Source organism: Dromiciops gliroides, chromosome 3, assembly GCF_019393635.1.
Source record: "Dromiciops gliroides isolate mDroGli1 chromosome 3, mDroGli1.pri, whole genome shotgun sequence".
In the NCBI taxonomy this organism is placed as follows: domain Eukaryota; kingdom Metazoa; phylum Chordata; class Mammalia; order Microbiotheria; family Microbiotheriidae; genus Dromiciops; species Dromiciops gliroides.
In genome coordinates, this window is record NC_057863.1 from 317,130,582 (window position 1) to 317,147,592 (window position 17,011).

General features: G+C 39.2%; 1 protein-coding gene across 1 annotated transcript in view; it reads right to left on the reverse strand.

The window, feature by feature from the left end:
- Window positions 1-17,011, reverse strand: part of MORC1 (MORC family CW-type zinc finger 1) — a 187,349-nt gene that overhangs the window by 135,621 nt on the left and 34,717 nt on the right. Inside the window, exon 9 of the mRNA XM_043993486.1 lies at window positions 4,724-4,849. Within this exon, the coding sequence (XP_043849421.1) occupies window positions 4,724-4,849 (126 nt within the window). The remainder of the gene's footprint in view (window positions 1-4,723; window positions 4,850-17,011) is intronic.

The window sequence follows — 17,011 nt, forward strand, 5'->3', positions numbered from 1 at the left end:
TTTTCACATTTTTTCCTTTCGGGTCTGTGTCTTTCACAATATGACTTATATGGTAATATGTTTTGTATGATTGAACATGTATAACCTACAATCCCAAGGAACAAATGAGGAAGCTTACTATGCACCCCCATAGAAAGAACTAATAAAAAAGAACACTTGTGGATTGTACATATATAACCTGGTTGCAATCTTGTGGAGGGGGGAGGAAAGGGAGGGAGGGAGGGAGAAAAATTTGGAACTCTAAATCTTATGAAAATGAATGTTGAAAACTACCCTTACATGTAACCGGAAAAAATAAAATAAAAGTTTGTTGATTTAAAAAAAGACAGTGAGATATCACATAAAAAAGAACATGTATAATCTATAACAACAAACTGCTTACTGTCTCAAGGAGAGGGGAGGTGGCGGGGTGGGGGGAGGGAGAGAAGAAATTTGGACCTCAATTTTTTTTTAATTAATGGTAAAAATCGTCTTTACATGTAACTAGGAAAAAATTTTAAAAATACTTTAAAAAAGGGTTAATGGAAGGTGGAGCCAAGATGGCAGAGGAAAAACATTAAACACACAGAACTCTTGATATGATTACCCCAAAAACAGCAATAAAGGAACCCCTGGAGCAGAAAAACCCACAAAAATACGGGCTGAGATTATTTTCCAGCTATAGATAGATTACAGGGGGGCTGTGCTGGGCTATGAGTAAAGTCCAACCCTGCAATCGTGCTGACAGAGACCCCAGGCATGCCACTGCAGGAATTTACCCCAGAGCCTCTGAATCAGCTACAGCACCAGTGTTTTCTGGAACAGTTGGGTGAGAGGGCCAGGGGGGAGGGGGGAGGGGTGCGCAGAGTGCAGGGGTATCAGCGGAACCTAGGGAGGAATTTGGCTGTCCCACCCCAGCGGGAAACTAGGAAGAAATCCTGAGTGGCGGGAGGCCCAGGTTGGGGATGGGTACAGGCTTGTTGAAGCTAAGAACCACACCACAGAAAGCTTTGCTGGTTGGTTGTTTAGTAAGTAGGCTTGAGGTTATCTTTGGACCAGAGAACAGGTCAGGAGAGAGGAAAGCCTGCCCTCCCTCCAACCAAAACACCTGGGACCCTCTGAAGCTGGGAACAGTAGCTTAGCTGAGAAGCAGGGCCCCCCAGTGGAGAGTTTAAAGTCAAGTAAAAGATGAGCAAGCAAAGAAAGTTCAGAATTATAGAAAGTTTCTTCAGCGACAAGGAAGATCAAGGGGCATCATCAGAAGAGAAAATCAGCCACAGGGCCCCTACATCCAAAGCTTCCAAGAAAAATATGAACTGGTCTCAGGCCATGGAAGCTCTCAAAAGGGACTTTGAAGAGAAAGTAGGAGAGATAGAAGGAATATGTAGAGAAAGGGAGGAAAGAATGGAAAGAGAAATGAGAGCGATGCAGGAGAGTCATGAGAAAAAAGTCAACAGTTTGAAAAGTCAAATAGAAAAGGAGATTAAAAAAAACTGTCTGATGAAAATAATTGCCTAAGAATTAGGATTGAACAAATGGAAGCTAGTGACCTTATGAGAAACCAAGACACAGTAAATTAAATCCAATTGAATGAAAAAATAGAGGGCAATGTGAAATATCTCCTTGGAAAAACAGCTGACCTGGAAAATAAATCCAGGAGAGATAATTTGAAAATCACTGGACTACCTGAAAACTATGACCAAAACAAGAGCTTAGACACCATCCTACAAGAGATTGTGAGGGAAAATTGTCCTGATATTCTAGAAGCAGAAGGCAAAATAGAAATTGAAAGAATCCACCAATCACCTCCTGAAAGAGATCCCAAAAGGAAAACCTCCAGTAATATTATAGCCAAATTCCAGACCTCCCAGGTCAAGGAGAAAATGTTGCAAGCAGCTAGAAAAAAGGAATTCAAATACTGTGGCGTTCCAATAAGGATAAAGCAAGATCTAGCAGCATCTACATTAAAGGACCAGAGGGCATGGAATATGATATTCCAGAGGGCAAAGGAACTGGGACGACAGCCAAGAATCACATACCCAGCAAAACTAAGCGTCATCTTTCAGAGGAAAAATGGGATTTTAATGAAAAAGAGGACTTTCAGGCATTTGAAAAGACCTGAACTGAATAGAAAATTTGACTTTTAAATACAAGACCCTCGAGAATCATAAAAAGGTCAACAGGGAAAAGAAATCATGAGGGACATTAAAAGGTTAAACTGTTTATATTCATACATGAGAAAATAATACTTCCAACTCATAAGAACTTTTTCAATAAGAAATACACAGAGGACACAGGTCTTAACTGAATATGAAGGGATGGTATTTGTAAAGCATTTATTTTTTGTGTATCCTTGTTCTTTGTGGAGCAAACAGGGTGGGTTGTCTAGTGTTTGGGGCAGGATTTGGGCTCTGGGCCTCCTGGGCCCAGGGCTGGTGCTCCATACACTGTGCCACCTAGCTAACCCATGGTGACATCTTTAAAATAGAGTTGAGGGGTAGGAGGAATAGACTGGGGGAGGGGGAAGGGGAGAGGTGGACTGGGGAGAGGTAGCTCATGTGAAGGAAACAAGAAAAAAAACTTATGGAGGGGAGGGGAAGAGGGGAAGGAGTGGGGGAGCAAGTGAACCTCATTATCATCATAATTAGCTCAAAGAGGGGATAATATGCATACTCAAGTGGGTATAGTGATATATTTTTGCCCTGAGGAAAAGTGGGAGGAGAAGGAGATGATGGGGGGAGAAAAGGGGAAGGAGGGAAGGGAAGTTTGGGGGAGGGAGCTGTAAAAAGCAAAACACTTTTGAGGAAGGTGAAGATGTTCTGCATAACAGCACATGTATGAAATATATTGAATTGCTTGACTTCAGAGGGATAGTTGAGGAGGGAGGGAGGAAGAAAAATTTAGAAAACAGAATTAGCTCAAAGGCCTTAACCTCAACAGAGTGGGCTCAAGGAGGAAATAACACACACACCCAATTGGGAAGATTAATCTATTTAACCCTACAGGAAAGTAGTAGTGGAAGAGGATAAGAGGGAAGGGTGAATGAAGGGAGGGTAGAGCAGGGGAGGGGGCAGTCAGTAGCAAAACATTTTTGAGGAGGAATAGGGCAAAATAAGATAGACAATAGAGTAAATATAATGGGAAGGAAATAGGATGGAGGGAAATAGTTCTGATGATTGACTACAATGTCAAAATTTATGGTACCTACTCTGCTGGGCTATTGTGAAGAAAATTCTCCATCAATTTTCAAGGTACTATATAAAAATTATGATGAACAGGATGCTATGAGAAAAACCTGGAAAGACCCACATGAACTGAAGCAGAGAGAAATGTATACAAAATAACAGCATTAGTGTAAGATGATCTTCTGGGAAGCATGTGGTTATTTTCAGCAAGGCAATGATCCAATATAACTCTGAAGAACTTAGGTAAATTGCGGTCCATCTACAGAGAAAGAATTGATGGTATATGAAAACAGACTGAAACACATTTTTTTTGACAGTTCCTTAATCTGAAGTTTTGTTTTTATCTGTTTTCTCTTACAACCTAACTAATGTAGAACTGTTTTCCATGAAATAAAAAGAATTGGAAAAAGAAAAACGGGTTGAAATCTTGCCCTGGCCCTAGATATGTGACCATGGCAAAATCACTTAGCTTTCTAATGTTTCCTTATCTGTAGGCTCCCTTGGAAGGTTGTTGTAAGGTTGAAATGAGGTAATTTAAGATATAATAAAACTAGCTACAATTAAAAAAAACAATTTACAAAAAGGTTAATGTCATCATTGTGCAGGGCAGAGGTGGGTGTCAGGAGCTACAGTGGTGAGCAGGGGAAGTATATGCCCCCAAATAGGGTTACTCTTAGGATTCTGAGAGACTCTGAACTGTAGTTAAATGGTGGTGGTCCTTCTCTGGGAACTCACGTCTGTTAATATGAGTACAGGTTGGGGTGAATGAGCCAGCCTAGACACAGAGTAGGGAGACATGCCCTTTACAATAGGCATTATCAGAGTATAGGAAGTATACTATATAGGGGTTATAGCTGCAAATATATGTTGCTATGTAATCACAAATGAGGGGTAACAGGATATAGTAGACAAGAAGCTGGTCCTGGCCAGGCAGAAAGATCCAGGTTCAAGTCTTACCTCTGATATATATATATATTGGCTTTTTGACTCCAGAGCACACATGATAATAAGTAACTTAACCTCTCAGTGTCCCTGGACAATTCTCTAAGACCATAAATTGCAGAACAGAGCCTGATCTCAATAGTAGAGGAATTTTCCTCCCTGAGAGTTCCTTTTGTCGATGAAATCACAAATCCATCCCCTACACTCCCCCTAAAAAGGGAATAGTGACAAACATATATTATCTAAAATGTATGTTATAAATGAGAAAATGTATAAATGAATTATAGTCTTTTAACAGAAACTTTCATATGACAAAGTATCTGAGAAACACAAAATTTTTTTCAAAAAAATTCTCACTTTTAGTGATTATCTTATTTAATGGATTCCCAGAATAGTACCACCACTGAACCACCATTACCACCAAATGTTTGTCACACATAATTACTTTTAAGCAGCCCTCCCTTCCAATTCAATTTGAATTTTGTTTACATTATAAAGGTCTCAGCTATGAAAATCAATTTTCTCACCTTGATAAAAATGTTATTTTTTTGGCTTTCAAGCCCATTGGTTTGAAAATGAAAATCTCTGTGAAGATAATTTGAAGGAAATGCAGTTACCTGGGTCTGTAGAGGCAGTAAGACAGGTGCTTGGTCTGAACTCTTTTGGCCTGAATGAAAATCTTCATCCGAGGGTCAAAATACAACACAGATGTATAGGCTCTGAGTGACCATCGTTCTGGGAAACTGGAATATAAAACATTGAAGACCATAATGTGGAGGGAGTAATGTGAACATCACTTGGAGAAGAGAGAAAACCTGATGTGTAATAAAGGAATATGCTGCATGAGTTTACAGAGGCCACTATGGGAAGCTTCAGTGCATTAAAGAGGCATTTAGCTAATGGGGCTTCAAACACTAGACATTTCTATAACTCTCCAATACTTCATTTTGTGGCCCTCTAAATGTCCAACATGGCACAGATGATAAATGGTGCATTCACATTTGAACTATGGTTGAACTTCTGTAGTAGACAGTTATCTGATTCTGGGTAGAAAACTTATCTTCTAGCAAGATCTACGGACCCAAAAAATAAACAACAAATATGGGCTATGCTTAAGTTAAAGCAACTCAATAATGCCCTTTTTAGAGAAAGAAAAATATACAATGTTTATCTGTTATTTTTTTAAATTAAGAGCAATGAACATAGAACCTTATTCAATAAATGGAACAAATACTTAAACTATGCATATGTGTATTCAGTTAGAGGCAATGTTGCCTGGTGAATAGAGAGCAGGCCTCAAAACCAGGAAGACCTCAGTTCAAGTACTGCCTTTGGCACATACTGGCTGTGTAACCCTAAACAAATCAATGTACCTGCAAGTGTTCTAGGCCACTCCCTAGATAACTGCAGAGAATATGCCAACCTGCAATGGTAAAGAAAGTTAACAACACACTAGAGTATGTTAGTAAAATCACAGGTCCAGTCCCTAACTCTATTCCCATAATTAATAATTCCCATAATTAACAAAACATTTAAATAGGGCTTACTATGTGCCAGGTACTGTGCTAAGCACTTTACAATTCTTATCTTATTTGATCCTCCCAACAGCCCTGGGAGGTAGGTAATATTATTATCCTGTTTTACAGATGAAAAAAAACTGAGGCAGATCTCTGTCTATGTGACTAGGCCAGGGTCATACAGCTACTAAAAATCTGAGGGAGGACGTGAATTGAGATCTTCCTGGTTTTGAAGTCGGCTCTCTAACCACTAGGCACACTAGAGTCCTTCTAACTCTAGACCCAGCACATCGGCAAAGTAGATGCAAGGTAATTTCAGGGTGGAGAGAGAGGAGAAGCACTAGTAGCTGTGGAGGATGGAAAAGGCCAGAGGTAGGGACATTTCAGGAGTGTGGAGAGCAGACTTGTACACAGGGAAAACCATAATAGAAAGAACATCACACATGAGCAACTACTGGAAGGTCAATTTGCTTAGACCAGAGTGCATTAAGGAGAATTAAGTGTAATAAGCTCAGAAAATTTGGAGTCAAGGTCTGAAGGGCTTTAAACTCATCACTCATTAAGCACCCACTATGTGCCAGGCACTATGTTAGCTACTGAGGATACTAAACAAATTTGAAAAATAGGCCTTGTCCATAAGGAATGCCGAGTCTAGCTGAAGAAGACAACATGTGCATATACAGGGATTTGTGAAATATGCAAAATAAATAGAAGGTGACTTGGTGGTACGACTAAGAGCTTAGGTGGGCTGTGGTATCAGGAAAGCTCTCAGTTGGTGGGGCTTCATCTGAGCCTTGAACACCAGTGATTCTGAAGATGGAAGTGAGAAAGGACCATATTACAAAAGCAGGAAATGGAGTCCTTGTACATGAAGGATGGCAAGAAGGACAGAAGGTTAGATAAAAGAGGTTAAATGATTTGCCCAGGGTCACACAATCAAGTATGTGTCAGAGGTGAAACTCGAGCTCAGGTTTTCCTAGTTCCAAGGATGGCTCTCTACTGATTACATCTCACTGCACGTCAGTCTAGCTTGTTACCCTGCTCAGATTGGCACTGAATGCACCCAGCATCAAATAGATCAAAATCAATGCTCCTCTTCTGGTATGGAAGGGTACTTTCAATATAATCTTGTGTTTATACATACAATATATACTTCTTGGTTGTTTCAAAGAGTCTGAAAATAAACCTGGTCTTGGGTTTTGTTGTTGTTATTGTTTGCTTCTTTGTTTCCTGAATATTGTGATCTATTACTGTATCCCAAAACCTTAAAAATGAGCATTTCAGATAAAGTCAGTATAAAACATTCATTACTTGAATGGCAAAGGTGTAACTTCTTCAAAGCAGGTAACAAAAACAGAGCTGGCCTCAGAATCTTAAAAACTGGTCTCTAGTTGCAGGTCTTTGACAATATGAACTAATATTTAATCTCTCCAAGCCTCAATTTCCCATCCATAAATGGAGTATGACCTTTTATGTTACTGGCCTCATCAGGCTATTATGAGGATCAAATGAGCTTGTGTAAACTAAAGCACTATATAAAGGCAATCAATATAGCATCTGCATCATGGCTATCCTTCCATGCCAGAAGGGAATGATTGGTTTGGTCCTGGCTAGAATGGCAACCAGAGAGGGGTAACTAACATTGGTTAGACTGAGGGTGAACTTCCAGTGGCTAAGCTGACACTACAGCAAAAAGGATTGCCTCTCCCCAGTCTTTTACATGCACCCTCACAGGGCATTTTTGTATTTTCTCAACCCCAACATAGATCATATAAAGGACTAGGGTCTGTGCCTATGATTTCACTGGTCTATTCTACCAACATAGATCAAGAATTAATAGTCTTAGAGAGGTGAAAAGACTTGACCACATAACTATGTATCAGAAGAGGCACTTGAGCTGAGGTCTTTCTGACTTAGAGACCAGCTCTCTATCCACCTGCTTTTTCCTCATAATCTATCCTATATTTTACTACTTTCTGTATGTATTCATCCACTTTATAGTTATGATGTATATTTTTGCACATGTATATCTTGTCTCCTCAAGTACTTTATGAGTAGTGATTCTCTTTTTCTTTCTTTTTCCTTCCTCCCTCCCTCGCTCCACCCCTTCCTTCCCTTCCTTTCTTCTTCCCTTCCTTTCTCTTTCTTTTTCTTTTCTCCTTTCTTTCCTTCCTCCCTTCCTTTTTCCCTTCTTTCCCTTCCCTCTCCCTCTCTTCCTTTCCTCTCTCCCTTCTTTCTTTCTCTTTTGTTTTTTCTCTTTTCATTCTTCCTTCCTTCCTTCCTTCCTTCCTTCCTTCCTTCCTTCCTTCCTTCCTTCCTTCCTTCCTTCCCTCCTTCCTTCCTTCCCCTTCTCCACAACACCTAACACAGAACCTAGCACTTAATAAGCACTTGTTGGTTGATTTAAACAACCTACATGGAGTTAAATACAACCAAAGTTAAAAGGATCAGAATGCAGAAAAAAAGAACTAATTAAAATTTCATAACTAGTTTCATTTCTGAACTATAAAGTTGCTAACCAGATTTTCGTCTCTATTTAAAATATAGCTAAGTAAAGTCTCAACACAAAGAGATAGTTTAAGAGAAAAGTTATAAGCCACTTAAAGTAATGAAAATGGCATTGCTAGGTAACACTATGCTAATAATCATTCAAAGCTATGATTTTCATTGTTTCCCTGAGTTAGCTCAGATAGAGCATATGCTAGAACCGCTGTGCACTGCTTCATAACTGTCAATTTAGGCACACATTGGCAATAAGGAAGCTCGTTTCCAAATATTACTTAGTAAACAATTTCATGTCATTGTCTTCCTTTATTCTAAAGCCTGTCTATACCTCTGAAGGGGTTATTCTGGTTATATGAGATCTTGGGATGTAGCAGGTTCTGAGAAAACAGTAGGCCCCATAGGAATATAGTGGTAGATTTCTTAGAGGTATGCTTTCTTTCTTCCTTTTTTTCTATCTCTTTCTTTTTTCTTTGCCTTTATTTTTCTCTTTCTCTTTCCTTCTTTTTCTTCTTACTACAAAAATATATTTTTTCTCCCTTCCACCTACACCCCTACTGAAGAAAAACAAAGAAAAATAAAACCTCTATAATACTGTCAAGCAAAAAATACAATGTCTAAAAAATGTCTCATTCTGCTTTCTGGATCTACCCCCTTTTCTCTGTGTTCCTGTTTTCTTCCCTTTCCCTTTTTTCTATAAAGCTATACCCTGATATCACAATAAAACCCACTAAGAAGAGCATAGATGATTAAGAATGCAGTCATGAAACTTCATGATTGATTATGGAGACTGTAACCAACCATTTGGTCCTGAGGGATGCAGAAATACCCAACCAACAAAGTTCCCAAAGGGGAGAGGGAATGATTGGTATTTCTTCAAACTCCATCTTTTCTGTATGTTAATGGAGAACTGAAAAACTCCCTAGTAACTTATGGGGGATAGAAACCACTTCCAGGACATGGGATAGCATTCTGTCCTTACATCCCTGGGAAAGGCTACTTGGACTTCAGAATCTAGGAGCTAGTATGTCCCAGAGTAACTTGGGGATTTGGAAGTCCCTTAGGAGACTCAGGCAATTCAATTCAACACTCACTAAATGGCTATTGTGTGTTACTACTTCTAAACACTATACTGGATACTGTGGACAATGGATATGGTTAAAATTGATCCTCTGCCCTAAAGACAGCTAGATAGTACATAGGACCTAGGGTCAGAAAGACCCTAGAATTCAAATCAAGCCTCAGATACTTAGTGTATGTTACCCAGGGGAAGAGGTCTTTGACTGCCTCAGTTCTTTCATTTGGAAAATGAAGATAATAACAGTATCAAACACCCAGGGTTGTTGTGAAATTCTAACATTATTGTTACTGTTATTGTTAATATCATCATCATATCAAGGAGCTAATAAGCTTAATAGGGAGATAGGACATAAATATGTACCAGTAGTTATTGTGAGAAAATATTAATAATCAATATCTTGGAGGACCCAGAGATCTCCCTTTCTTAGTGCTTTCTCCCCCCTACTCCAGAAGGTGGAGTTCTCCTTGAAAGACTTCATCAAATTTCATCTGGAACAAACCCAAGGGAACAAAAGGAATGGAGACAGCTCCTTTGTCTAGATTGCTAAAGGACTGATGGGATTAAACAACACCTAGATAATGGACTTTGCCCTCATCATACTGAGTGAGGGGGTCTTGAATTCCTTTCTCTGATGTCATCTTTAGAGTTCATTGTAATATAGCCCACCTTCAAGTTATATCAACCAATTAGATTTAAATAATGCTAACCAATTAGATTTGTTTGATGTATAATGATCCAATTAGATTCAATTGACCTATAACGACCTGCCTCTTATCAAAAAGGGATAAAAAACCTGGACAGGAAGCCATGTTGTCTCTCTTGGTTCTTTGTGACCTTGGGACCACTTGCTGTCTCTCTGGGGGACTATGTGGGGGTTTTGGGGATTTGGCTTGCACTAACTGGCATATTGAAGCTCTTTCTCTGCTTTCTCTACCACATGGCCTGGGACCATGAGAAGTTAGGGAGATGTGGTCAATCCCTTACTAGTATAATATTGATAAATTAATATAAGATTATCAAAAACTTGTGTCTGTAGTAATTATTTTCAATGTCACACTATATAATCTATAATAATACTGTACAAGGATATGGAGCTTGGCATACTTACAGGCACAGTGCTATGTAGCATTATATTCACTAATGTGTCTTTCAACCTGAAGATCACCAAATCCTATAACTAGGGCTTGACCCCTCTCTTTACAGCTTAGGGGCTGAGATCAATATAGCATAGAGAAAAGGGGAGGAGCAGGTAGCTGGTACAGTGAATAGAGGATGGGCCTGGAGTAGGAAGACTTGAGTTCAAATCTGGCCTCAGACATTTAGTAGCTGTGTGACCTTAAACAAGTCATTTCATGCTGTTTGCTTCAGTTTCCTCATCTCTAAAATGAGCTAGAGAAGGAAATGGCAAACTACTCTAGTATCTTTGCCAAGAAAACCCCAAACAGGGTCATAAAGAGTCAGACATGATTGAAACAACTGAACAACAACAACAAGAACAGAAACAAAAGAATCGAGGTAGCTATGGGTCAGAATCAAATCCACAAAGCTATTAGTGTTTCTGACCTTGAAGCCCTGTTTCAATAACTGAGATAATATATTTAAAGCATTTTTTTTTAAATCAGAAAGCTTGATATAAAGAATGGCTATTGCTGTTGTTGTTGACTTGTTCCTCATGATCAGGTTCCCACCCATACTTCAGTTCAGTGACTGTCTCTTTCTGCCTAATTCTACCATGCTTAGGTCTCTGTACTGGTTGCCTGCCTGATACCCCAGTCCTCAATGACTGGAGTCTTGCTTCACACAACTTAGATCATAAGTCCTACCTCTATGGGACAGCAGACAGCCCTGCCACTAGCTGAGCCTCAGGCTTTCTTATCTGAAGGAGTCTTTTTGCCTCCAGAGGCAAGGGCTGGGGCTAGAATTCTTCCAAGATTGTCTCTTAAACTGAGATTCAAGGATCTGATAACTACTTGTATATGTCTAGAACCAACCTATTCTGACTTCCCCTTTGGTGTATGGCACCAGTCGTAATATCCACCAGCAGTTTTCTTGAAAGTCCCTATTAGTAGAGTATGCTATTATTTCAGGGAATATCAAAGTCAGTAAACAATGCCACCATAGAAGGTCAGTTAAATATCCAGATGACCATTAGTGAACAAGAGAATGTGGAGAGAGAAGAAAACATTAGCTGAAGTTCTAAGTCCATTATTGAGAAATATATATTAGTTAAGAACGTCTGAATTATGAAGTTATAATTCAGAACCTCCAAAGGCAATATGATGATATAGACATAGTACTGGACTTCAAGTGAGGAAAACCTGAGTTCAAAACCTATTTCTGATACTTAGTAAGAGTATAACTTTAAGCAAGTCAGTGTCAGACAAACTTAGCAGAACTCATCTACTAAGTTATAGGTAAATTGTAATTTGCATTGATGCAGAAGTGCTCACATTTTAATTTCCTGACCACAGCACAGAACCATCAAATACTGAACTAATTCCATGCCCTTTGGCCACACCATCCCAGGAACTATTGACACCTAGGAGGATTTTACAATAGGCACTGGTGAGGGAGTGGCCACACCAATGAAATCAAGATCTTTCAAAGGGCTCAAGTCATAGAGATTGGCAACATGTGTTCTGGAATTCCAAATGTCATTTACAGAGACAATTTCTTTGCAGCTGTCTATACAGTCTAAGCTAACTAAACTCAACACATTTTTTTATTTACTTAACTTTGGTTTGCCTCAGTGTTCTCAACTGTAAAATGGAGATGATAATAATACCTGCCTCCTAGCATTGTTGCTAGGATAAAATGAAAGAATATGGGTAAAGAGCTTTGCAAACAATAAAGCACTATATAAATGCTTATAATTATTGTTGTTGTTATTGCATGTAAAATGGAGAAAACAAACTTGAGCTCGAGCTATATTCTAAAATTCCAAGATGACTAGAAACAGGCCATAGAATAATTTAACAAAATGTGTTTTATTTCACTAAATCTTAACCATAACAATGACTAATGATATTAGTAGCTACCTGTTGGGAGATTTCTTTCAATGAAAATCTAATAAAGCTAACATCATAAAAACAGTAATTTGTTCAACAAGGTTGTAGACTGGATAAAGCACCTAGAGTCAAGACCTACATTTGAATCCTGCCTCAGATCTGTACTAGGCATGTAATGCTGAACATGGCTGTTAAACTTCTCTCAGCCTCAAGTTTCCTTAGTCATAAAATAGGGATAATAGAGCAGTCACTTCACAGAAATCAAATAATTTATGTTAATTTATTTCTAAACATTTCTTTGTAAGCATTAAAAAAGTTTTTTTGTTATTATTATTATTATTAGCCATTAGTCATTAAGGTGGCTACCTGCTTTAATGTTGCTAGGAAAGTTTCAGTCCAGAGCAAAACGACTCATGAGCACCCTAATCTAAAGACTGTTCCCCAAAGACTGAGTTCCAACTGTAATAAGCTTGAAAGTCCAATTTTATGAAACTAGAATAACATGTTCCTATGTAGACAAAGAAATTCTTTTCAGAAGCAGCAGGGACACACCACCTATAACAGGGACTGTAAATTACACAATTCTAAAGTTTAAGACTTGTTAGAGGCACATGTAAAATTGATGCTAAAAAAGAAAGTTATACTTGGTGAAGAGGGAGAATATGAGAGAGGGAGAGAGGAGACAGACAGACAGAGAAAGAAAGGTAGGTAGGAAGGAAGGAAGGAAGGAATAAAGAGAAAGAAAGAAAGAAAGAAAGAAAGAAAGAAAGAAAGAAAGGAAGGAAGGAAGGAAGGAAGGAAGGAAGGAAGGAAGGAAGGAAGGAAGGAAGGAAGGAAGGAAGGAAGGAAGGAAGGAAGGAAGGAAGGAAGGAAGGAAGGAAGGAAGGAAGGAAGGAAGAAAGAGGGGCAAGGGGAGGGAGGGGAGGAAGGAAACAAAGAAAGGAAGGAAGAAACAAAGGGAGAGAGAAAGAGAGGCATGGAGGAAGCAAGAAAGGAAGGAAGGAATAGCTTCTGGATCACAAAATTAGGAACAGATTGAGAGAAGGGGGAGAGAAGAATTCTATTCAGTAAAGGGATGAAACTTGTTTTACTTTAAGTTCCTAATTTAGTCTAGAGGGAGGCTGGGAATGAGAAGATAGTACGGGTAAAAGGAGGAGAAAATAATTAGAAACTTGAAACCCAGGGTGAATTGGGGTTGAGGGAGCTAAACATGTTCAGTATTGAAAGATTCCTCATGAATTAAGTGTGGGGTAAAACCCATGTATGTATGTATGTATGTATGTATGTATGTATGTATGTATGTATGTATGCATACACAGGACAAGGGGTTGCCAGATCCTCTGCAGCACCACTGTGTAACTCCTGCCAGGGGCCCCTTAATGCACCACACCTGCACATGTATACCTAGTCACACAGGACATTTAGTCCCCTTCATCCTCTTGGCAACAGTTTGGCCTCACAAATCCTAATCACTAAACTTGATTTCAGACATTTCTTAAACCAATAGACTGATTATGCTTAGACAATATGCTTAGAACCGTAACACTGGAAAACCAGAGATCACAGACTTTCTAAAATTGAACCAATACTAAACCTGGAATAGACAGTTAGGGGTGCAGTGGTTAGAGTTCTGGGCCTGGAGTCAGGAAGACTCCAGGAGTTCAAATCTAGTCTCAGACACTTAACCTAGACAAGTCACTTAACCATTTGCCTCAATTTCTTCATGTGTAAAATTAACTGGAAAAGGAATGACAATGCACTCCAATCTTTTTGCCAAGAAAACCCCAAATGGCGTCACAGAGTGTCAGACATGACTGAAAAACTACTAAACAACAGCAAAATCCTAGGATATTGTGAGGGCTTTATCTATGGCTCTGTGGTTCTTTACACTTTCTCTTTCTATGGTAATTAACTCCTTTGTGGTTTAAGAAGTGGCTGGCTTCATAAACTCTCTGAAAGCTAAAAGGACCTTCTCTCTAAGAGTTAGCTGTCAAATTATCCCTTCCATAATGCATTTGCTTTGTATTGCTAGTGTGGAAATGCCATGGCATTCTGACAGGTAGCTGTTAGAAGACTGGTTCTCCTAGCTTTTAGATAGCATGAAATATTGGTTTTGGAATCAGCTCTTCAATAGAAGGAGTGGGGGGGGTGGGGACATGTGGTAATGGAAATTCTGGTAATAATTCTAGCCATCCCTTCTGTCCTTGGCATTTTAATATTGGCATGAGGGTCCCCAGCATTATTATAAGAGCAATTTGGCTTGAAATCACTTCAAATAGAACAAAACATTCAGAGCGGTCTGAATTAGGAATTGGGCAAATTCCAATGACTGGAACTATTATAAAGAAAGTACAAGTCAGGGGGAAAAGGTAAAGACAGTAATCAAAAATATGTGATAGACCTGATATGAAATAATTTCCTTCTGCTATTAGGTACTCTTAATTTGACTCTGACACATACCTTTTGGAACCATTCAAAATTCTTGCTTTAGACATGCCCCAAAGAGAAAAATGGAATATATCTATTTAAGAAATCACAAGTTTGAGCTATACACATACTACAGAATTATAGCTAGTTACTATGACTATTATTAACAATAATAATAGCAGTTAACATTTTCATATTGCTTATTATGTACATTAGAGTCATCCAGATCTCTATTAGGCAAAGGACCTAATTCTACTAATTGTCCTTGATTCACTGGTCTACAATGAGAGGCAACGTGGCATAATGTATAGAAAATGGGTCTTAAAGTAAGGAAGAATTCGATATATACTAGTTCTATGGGTCCTGACCCCATATGGGGTCTCATAACTGAATGTGGGGGTTGTGAAAAATTGGCAACAGTAAAAGATTATGTATACCTATTTTATATATTATCTACCCAGGTTCGTGTAAAAATTTCTTGGGCAAAAAGGGATAGCAAGTGGAAAAAGTTTAAGAAGCCCTGCTCTCGGCAACTAAGACTACCAATCCACAATGTCACAGGGAGGTTCTCCACTTAGTAGTTCCTTATACCAATTAAGTCTCAGGTCCTAACCCTCTCACTGGTTGACAAAGGATTTACAAAGCTGACAATCATCAAATACTAGGGAGCAGCGCAGCTCTAGTTTAAAAAAAAAAAACACAATGAAAAAATGATACAATCCAATTCTGGCCCTAATTCTCCTTACTCTCAAATATTCAAGTGGATCTCTGATCATATCAATTTGGAAGTTTCATACAATACACAGCCCATCCATGATTGCCCATCCTGGGAAGATCTTTGTTCATACACTCCTATAAACTCACAACAGGGTCCCCCCAACATGAGGGAGGCCTTCTTTGGCTTCTTCTCCTAACATCAGGAGGCAGCACTCAGACCATTTATGTATCATTCTTCACCTTCACCACCTGATTATAAGGTAGTAGCTGGAGTGGGAACATGACCTATGACTAAATAGAGAATGTAAATCAACTTGAATAAATGTCAACAGCAAAATCCCAGGCACTATGCCTTCTTTGTTGTGTTTCTATATAATATCTGAGTTGCCCTGGGGTTGGTGCAAGGATCCATCTCACCATTCTGTCCTCCTGCCACCAAGGACCGGATCTTGCGAGTAAACTTCCCTCAACGACCCAATTAACCTAACAAAGCCTAATCTATCTCCACTTAAATAACTAAGCTGACACAGGCCCCTCATTCTTCAGTATCTCAGTACTCTTTGCTTCCCTTCCATTGGCATATCAGGGCAGAACAGATCAGCCCCCTTGCATCTGGCCCTAAAATGGACATAGCTGGCAGGATAGTCTGTTCTGCTACAAATCTTGTGTAGTGGGGAGGCTAGGTGGCGCAGTGGATAAAGCACCAGCCCTGGATTCAGGAGTACCTGAGTTCAAATATGACCTCAGACACATGACACTTACTAGCTGTGTGACCCTGGGCAAGTCACTTAACCCCCATTGCCCCGCAAAAAAACAAAACAAAACAAAAAAATCTTGTGTACTTACAGAACCAGCCCACTTTCTCTTTTGATCATGATGCCCATGTTTTACTAGCTGGTTACATGGTTTACAAGAAGTAAAAAACCATGGTGAAGTAGAGTCAAGACATGTAAACTTTTTCAGCATTAAAAGCTTTCTAATGAATTAGATATGCTGTGTTATGCTATGCTGATCTGCCTTTTTTGTGCTTTGGGGCAAGCGATATATTCTGTCAGACAGTTTCAACATTATAAAGTGGGGTGCATAGAATTTAAGAGTTGGAAAGGACTCTATAAATCCCTTAGTCAACGTCCCCATTTTAAAAATGAAGCAACTGAATCCCATGGAAGTGAAATTATGTGCTGAACATTAACCATCTAAATAAATGGTGACATTGCTGAGACTACAAACCAAAACAGATGATTCAGTCCATCAAATTATATGACTTTTAATGAGCTCAGTTTTTGCCACTTGTACACTTTGGAGGCAAGGGGGAAGGAAGGAAAAGTAAATGTAGATTGTCTGAAGGATGAAGGAATCCTTAAGTTTCCTCATGAAAAAACAAGAAGCTTTAGGGGGAGCGTGGAGGTCACCGCATATGCAACAGAGCCCTCACAAAAGGCAAGCTAAAAAAGTTTCCAAAGGAAACTTATTTTCCCACTCAGACCCTACAACATAAAGGATCCCAAGTATAGGCACAAGTCAGCATCAATGTATCTTCCCCCACCTCTCACAAGCCAGGAAACAAAAGCTACTATGTGGTTGTCAAAAAGAACTCTGCACAGGAGGACGGATTAGTATTAGCAGGGAAGTGAGGAGCAGGGTTCCATCCCA